Source organism: Nerophis ophidion, linkage group LG18 (genome assembly GCF_033978795.1).
Source record: "Nerophis ophidion isolate RoL-2023_Sa linkage group LG18, RoL_Noph_v1.0, whole genome shotgun sequence".
NCBI lineage: Eukaryota > Metazoa > Chordata > Actinopteri > Syngnathiformes > Syngnathidae > Nerophis > Nerophis ophidion.
Genome location: NC_084628.1, coordinates 34,438,667 through 34,446,698, shown reverse-complemented (window position 1 = coordinate 34,446,698; position 8,032 = coordinate 34,438,667). Strand labels below are relative to the sequence as shown.

The following is an 8,032-nucleotide window of genomic DNA, read 5'->3' as shown; positions in this document are numbered from 1 at the left end:
CAGTATACCAGCGAATCAATATAGCGGCACGTGCATGAATGACTGTAGGGAACGTTCAGTAATCAAATTGAAGCCATGACTAGCATGCTGCTGTCTCCCTGCATTACAATCTCCAGGAAGGTGAAGGAGGCCATGTCTGAATAATTCAATCCACCAGCGAGAGGAAAGTCGGCCTGCAGAAAGCTCAGAGGATATTGTGAGTTAAATATGAAGTGATGAATGTACGAGTTAAGTTTTATTAGGTGAAAAGACTATTAGAGCCTCGGACCGATGCACTTTATATTCTCTCGATAAAGTGGACACTGCAGCATTCCCCTCATTTTAATCACCGCTGCCTAATTACGTGAAACATATGTCTGATCTAAATGTTAGGCCTTTTTACACCCATTGGACACTAAATTAAGCTCAATATTATGCCTCTACACATTTAATAATGCTCGGTTTTCTTGTAGCGCAATATATTTATTATTATTATGTAAGGTTTTTTTTTTTTTTGGTGGACTTAAATGTTTCCTTGTTATTGTAAATCCTTGTTATTGTAAACAGGTATCATTATGACGTAGTCCAATCCAATCCACTTTATTTGTATAGCACATTTTAACAACATAAATGTTTCCAAAAGCTGCACAAGAATATTAAAAACAATATTCAAATATTATCCCTAGCTCCGCCAATGACTGAATAAAAAAAATAAAACCAATATAAAAATAAATGTGATTAAAAACGATTTAAAGGGTAAAACCAATTAAAACATTAAATAAAAAATCTAAATTTTAAAAACACAGAGGACCACACAATTCAGGTAGTAGAGATGCGCAGATAGGCAATTATATCATCCTCAACCGCATCACTAAAGTCATCATCCACCCGCCATCCACCCAAACCAACATTTTATCAAAACCGCAACCGCCTGCCAGCCGCTCGTTGTTATATATCAGGAGTCGGCATCCTTTACCACTCAAAGAACCACTTTGACCCATTTTCACAGAGAAAGGATAACAATGGGAGCAGCAACCTTTCTCGCGAATATTTACTGGTGCGCATCCAGTTAACGAGAATAAGGGCACAGCAAACAAGAATGACAAACACATTTTGGGAAAACATCCTCACAGTCACACAACATAAACACAACACAAAAAATACCCAGAGTCCTTTGCATCCATGACTCTTCCTGACTATATTTTACACCCCCGCGCCCCAAACCCCGCCCACCTTACCGACGCACGGGGGTCAGGGATGCAAAGGATTCTGGGTAATTGTTATGTTTGCGTTTATGTTGTGTTACTGTGAGGATGTTCTCCAGAAATGTGTTTGTCATTCTTATTTGGTGTGGCTTCACAGTGTGGTGCATATTAGTAAGAGTGTTAAAATTGTTTATATCACAACCTTCAGTGTACTCTGTGTCATCCAGTATGCCTTGCAGTCGTGTACGTGTATCTGCGGAAGCCGCATACAAAATGTTGCTGGACTGGCAAGCAGTTTGTACATGTTGTAGAAGGCATCAAAGGCAATGGCTTCCTAGCACACCCTTGTTCTTGTTAACTGGGTGACCACCAGCAGATATTTGCGAGAATGTTTTGCGGCTCCTATTGTCTTCTACTTTGAGAGATGGGTCAAAACGTCTCTGAGTGATAAAGGTCGCCGATCCCTTAACTATGTATGTTAAATATTCCCGAATGGTTCAACCGCCACCCGCCCGAATCTATCTAAAATCTATTTATCCGTCATGTCACCCTCCAGACCCGCGGTTTATCCGCGAACTCCGCGGATGAGACCACAAACCGTGCATCTCTATCAGGTAGTGTTAAAAGCCAAAGAATAAAAGGGAGTCTCAAGACGAGACTTATAACACTCCACTGTAGGAGCAGTTCAACCCATATTCAATTGAATGCACTACAAAGACAAGATATTTGAAGTTCAAACTCATAAACTTTAGGTTTTTTTGCAAATAATAGTTAACTTAGAATTTCATGGCTGCCACAAGTGCCAAAGTAGTTGGGAAAGAGCATGTTCACCGCTGTGTTACATCACCTTTTCTTTTAACAACACTCAATAAACGTTTGGGAACTGAGGAAACTAATTGTTGAAGCTCTGAAAGTGGAATTCTTTCCCATTCTTGTTTTATGTAGAGCTTCAGTCGTTCAACAGTCCGGGGTCTCCTCTGTCGTATTTTACGCTTCATAATGCGCCACACATTTTTGATGGGAGACAGGTCTGGACTGCAGGCGGGCCAGGAAAGTACCCGCACTCTTTTTTTACAAAGCCACGCTGTCGTAACACGTACTGAATGTGGCTTGGCATTGTCTTGCTGAAATAAGCAGGGGCTTCCATGAAAAAGACGGTGCTTAGATGGCAGCATATGTTGTTCCAAAACCTGTATGTACCTTTCAGCATTAATGGTGCCTTCACAGATGTGTAAGTTACCCACGTCTTGGGCACTAATGCACCCCCATTCCATCACAGATGCTGGCTTTTGAACTTTGCGTCGATAACAGTCTGGATGGTTCGCTTCTCCTCTGGTCTGGATGACACGATGTCGAATATTTCCAAAAACAATTAAGGACTGGTCAGACCACAGAACACTTTTCCACTTTGCATCAGTCCATCTTAGATGATCTTGGGCCCAGAGAAGCCGGCGGTGTTTCTGGATGTTGTTGATAAATGTCTTTATAGTATAGCTTTAACTTGGACTTACAGATCTAGCGACAAACCGTATTCAGTGACAGGGGTTTTCTGAAGTGTTCCTGAGCCCATGTGGTGATATCCTTTAGAGATGGATGTCGGTTTTTGATACAGTGCCGTCTGAGGGATCGAGGGTCACGGTCTTTCAATGTTGGTTTCCGGCCATGCCGCTTACGTGGAGTGATTTCTCCAGATTCTCTGAACTTTTTGATGATATTATGGACCGTAGATGTTGAATCAAATGGGGACGCAGATTTTTACGTGTGTGTTTTGCTTGATTGTAAAAGATACACAACTATGGATGAGCTGGTCTGAGAAGTAAAAGAGGAGCGACGTTCATACATTGTTAATATTCAGTGTTTTATTGCTCATAGTTAATATTGTAAATCCCACTTTCTTTATTTTCATGTACATTGTGGGTGTCCCATTCAGTAAAAAACTGTAAAATTCCATTCCGTTTTTTTGAGGTGGTCTGTCATACCGTTTTTAGAAGTTTGTGACCTTTAGTCTTAGTGTTCCTGAATAAAAACGGACCCAAACACACATACATTATTTTATACACCCCGCTAGCAGTCATCGGTAAGGTAAGGTGGACGGGGTTGGGGGCACGGGGGGTGTAAAATATATTCAGGAAGTCTCACGGATGCAAAGGATTCTGGGTATTTGTTGTGTTGCGTTTATGTTGTGTGACTGTGAGGATGTTCTCCCGAAATGTGTTTGTCATTCTTGTTTGATGTGGCTTCACAGCGTGGCGCATATTACTAAGTGTTAAAAATTGTTTATATCACAACCATTAGTGTACTCTGTGTCACCCAGTATGCCTTGCAGTCGTGTGCGTGTGACTGCGGAAGCCACACACAATATATTGCTGGACTGACAATCAGCTCGTACATGCTGTAGAAGGCGACAAAACCAATGGCTTCGCAGCACGCCCTGATACTTATTAACTGGGTGATTGCCGGCTGTCATTCTAGAGAATGTTAGCGTCTCCGTTGTCTTCTTCGCTTTGTGACACGGGTTTAAATAGTTCTTTAAGTGGTAAATGTGGCCGACCTCAGATGTATTTCAATGGGCGGGTTGCGGGCGGTTGCGGTTCTGATAAAATGTTGGTTCGGGTGGACGGCGGGTGGATGATGACTTTGGTGATGCGGTTGGGGATGATATAATTGCCTATCCGCGCATCTCTAACGTGCACACAGTGCAACTTTGATTTACAAACTTGATTGGTTCTTGCACAGGATTCCTAAATAGAAACATTGTATATTTAAGGACATGTGTTTACAATGTAAACATGAATAATTTTACTATATTTTAGTTAAAATGTGTACACTTTGAACACAATATAAAGCACTATACACTACTGTAAATCAAACAAACATAACAAGGTGGTGATGGAGCAACTTTTTTATTTGTTGTGAGCATTTCTGCCTGTCGCACTTCCGGTAGTGTCCCAGGGTAGTTCAACAAAGCCAAAACAAAACTAGCTGAACTGTCCTCGTAATCAGCCGCCCTGCGGACACGTACACAAAACCCAAAACAATCCTTCAACAGCCAGATTGCCACAATGATTAGGACTAAAATATCAAATCCACTTTACCCTGTTGGTTTAGTTTCTTGGCGTGCATCAGAAGGGAAGGGGGAAGTGTCGACAACGCTGAGGATACTTTAAAACCACATATCGCTTGTCCATTTCTTTCTTAAAATTCATTGAGCTATAAATAAACAGAAAAAAACTTGAAAGTAGCACTGAGCATGGTAGCTAACAGCAGCACTGCTCTGCATACTGAATGAGCATCAGAGAGTGATCAGCCTTCCCAAAATGGATGTACTGCTGGGCACAAAATGGGAGGATGAAACATTCATACAATGAAAAAAAGATTTGTACAAATAACCATATTTTTTATTCAGTCTGTTCTTCATACATTTTGTACAATGATGGGTTCGTAAATTTACTTTCTGCTGTGTTTCATGTAAAAAAAAATGTTTTAAAAAAGGACAACTCTTCATTTACTGCACACAAAGTGGTAAAAAAAAACATCACAGCGTACACCTGATTGTGTTGAGTATTTACATAATGCGCAAGCAAGAACATTCCTGCCAATTAAAATGATTCGTTCAGTGTTTAAAAAAAATATATATGTTTCCTTTTACTGTACGCTATTTGGAGACACTTCGTAGTGCATACAGAGTTGAATAGAAATAAGAACGCATTCCGTGCAGAGTAATCATTTGTGTGCGTATATTTGTATCTAATTCATCACAAAACTTTGTGTTGCCATGAGTTCCCGGCGAGAAGACGAAAATCTGTTTTTGATCCTACTACACGAAAGGCTTGTAAAACTCCACTGTGTAGGATGGGAAGCAACATAAAGGTGTTCAGTTTCTTTGATGTATTGCAATCCACAGAAAGATTTTGTCTTTACCCGATAACAACCTTTCCTTTGAACTCTTTTACGACCTTTTCTTTGAACTGTTTACCTTTCCTTTGAACCAACCTTTTCTTTGAACGTTTTTTTAATTAAAGGCGACTGCTGTTGACGACCCCCGTCCCTTTATAAACAGCTGTTGCCATGTAATCAGGGAAAGTCCATATAAAAGAGGAGGCGTACAATCTTTCGTCAGAGCGTCTGACACTGTACAAGGGTACAGATGTACGCAAATCTCCTCCATCCATCCATCCATTTTCTACCGCTTATTCCCTTTCGGGGTCGCGGGGGGCGATGGCGCCTATCTCCTCATTGAGCCAAATTGAATTCTGCCTCTGTTTAATTCCTTGCTTCTTGTCTTGTTTAACAGATGCCATCAGTGTTTGAACCTGACAATTTGTTTCACCCTATGATTTTATATTGTTTTAAGGTGATTCTCTAAAAGCCACAACATGTGAAGTACACAACCTTTAACATTTTACCAGGCACACTAGGTATATTTGCACAAAGTATCGGATTTGTATCGCTGAACTTTACTCTGTATCAATTCGGAAAGAAAATCAGTGGTATCGCACATCACTAATGCACACCATAAAGGATAGGTGTATGGCCCCAGGGGGCCACTTCTGACAGTGAATACTATTATTACACAATTTTTTAATTCATTTTATGCATAGATTTTTTCAAAACTAAAATGTCAAAAATATATGGTAATATGCAATAATTCAATCTCAAAATTTTGTGTTTTCTACTGTAAATGGAAAAACAGTACTGCTATTTTTATGGTAAAAAAAAAAAAGCAACTCAGTTGCCAGAATTTTACTGTACAATTTACATTTGTTTGTTTACTGTAAATAAAAAATACACTATTGGCACCTGAGCTGCCAGTGTTTTTTGTTTTTTGTTTTTATTTACGTCAAGTGAACTCTAGATTTTTCGGTGTTTTACTGTAAATGCCAAAATGGCTCCACAGTTTATTAAAGTAGAAATGGTACTGTTTTTATTTTTTAATTTAGCTGTAAAAAACACAGTAAATTTCAAAATTTTACCATGAAATCAATTGCTACTTTTGCATAGCATAATTTGATGGATAACATGCTTTAAAATCATTATGTAGAGTTTGCCCTCTAGTGGGTTCTTTGGACCACCACACACTGCCAGGAGAGCCCGGAATTGAGGGTATAACACTGTTTTATGTTCATAAATGTGCAGAGGCTTTTGCTTTCCAGCAAAATGTCTTTCTCTCCTGCGTCTGCTTAGCAGCACCTCCAATTCCAATCCCGTCTCCCATCCGGCTGCTGCTAATAAAGGTGATAAGTGATTAGATAAAAAAAGGCCCACCTGGGCCATCTACTCACTTGTTGCTGTTTTCGAGGCGGGTCCTGGCACACCCTGTTCCGTGGCTGGTCCGCAGGCCACGTACCCCTCCACACATTATTATTAGCATTTATTTATATTTTTAAAAATGGTTTAAATGTTTGACGATATATCTTTGCATAAATAGACAATATTTAACTTAACATAATTTGCGATTACATGGAGTACATACATTTTCCTTCTCCCAAAATAGAAAGAGTACATTTAGTAAGAAAAGTTACAGTACTTTATTGACACCTATTATTTCCAGGCTTTCGAGGGCCAAATAAAATGAAGTGGCGGGCCACATCTGGCCCCCGGGCCTTGAGTTTGAAACCTGTGCCTTAAGGGGACTGACATTCGTGTGTGTGTGTATACAACGTTTCTCAATTCTTTTCTATTACGCCCTCTCTGGGAAGATGAAAACAGCCCCCCCAACTGTCCGCCGCGACTATAAAATTGTTAGAAGCACACCTCTGCATAACATTGTATTCTCATTAAAGGAAACAAAAAAGGAAATAAATATAGATAATCTTACAACAAATGATAACCTATTACCATTGTTTTTTAGTCCGTAACCTACTCAGTGGCCTAGTGGTTAGAGTGTCCGCCCTAAGATTGGTAGGTTGTGAGTTCAAAGCCCGGCCGAGTCTTACCAAAGACTATAAAAATGGAACCCATTACTTCTATGCTTGGCACTCAGCATCAAGGGTTGGAATTGGGAGTTACACACAAAAAATTATTCCCGGGCGTGTTCCACCGCTGCTGCTCACTGCTCCCCTCACCTCCCAGGGGTTGATCAAGGGTGAATGGGTCAAATGCAGAGAATAATTTCGCCACACCTACTGTGTGTGAGACAATCATTGGTCCTTTAATGATTTGCTTTAAATAAAAAAAGAAATCTGTATTTCAACTAAAAACATGTTTTGATCCAGAAGAGCCCTTTTTTTCCTCCTGCTGGCCCCATTATTTGGAAGGAACTGGTGTAAAAAAAGAAATAAAATAACTTATCAAGGACGGTGGATTACTGACAAGATGGTTCACTGAGTTTGTTGTACATGTACTTGTGCGTAGTAACTGGGAACCAATGAAATAACACACCTGGGACATTTTTCAGTAAAGCAAAGAGAGTTTTTTGTTGTTGTTTTTTTTGACTCATTTTAAACTTTTGTTGTTGTCCCCCAGAACTGAATTCAAGGCCTACAAGGATGTGAAACCAGTGAAGCCGATCAAGGCCACGTCCCAGTACAAACCCCCAGCAGAGAGGACCAGTCTGGAAACTAGCTACAGCGCCACCTACAGGGGGGAGCAGGGGAAGGCCCAGGCTGCTGACAACAAGCTGATGGAGCGCAGGCGGATACGCAGTCTGTACAGTGAGCCGGGCAAAGAACCCGCCAAGGTGAGAGGCCGGCCCCCAAAAGACAACATGTTTACATGTTTAAATCATCTCCAATAATAGAGCTGCATTATTTTATTTATACAAATATATATATATATATATATATATATATATATATATATATATATATATATATATATATATATATATACAATGGGGCAAAAAAGTA

General features: G+C 40.0%; 1 protein-coding gene across 2 annotated transcripts in view; it reads left to right on the top strand.

Annotated features, from left to right (window-relative positions):
• Positions 1-8,032, top strand: part of map6b (microtubule-associated protein 6b) — a 29,680-nt gene that overhangs the window by 8,060 nt on the left and 13,588 nt on the right. For both annotated transcript variants that reach the window (XM_061878038.1, XM_061878039.1), the window contains exon 2: positions 7,650-7,863. In XM_061878038.1, coding sequence (XP_061734022.1) covers positions 7,650-7,863 — 214 coding nt within the window. The remainder of the gene's footprint in view (positions 1-7,649; positions 7,864-8,032) is intronic.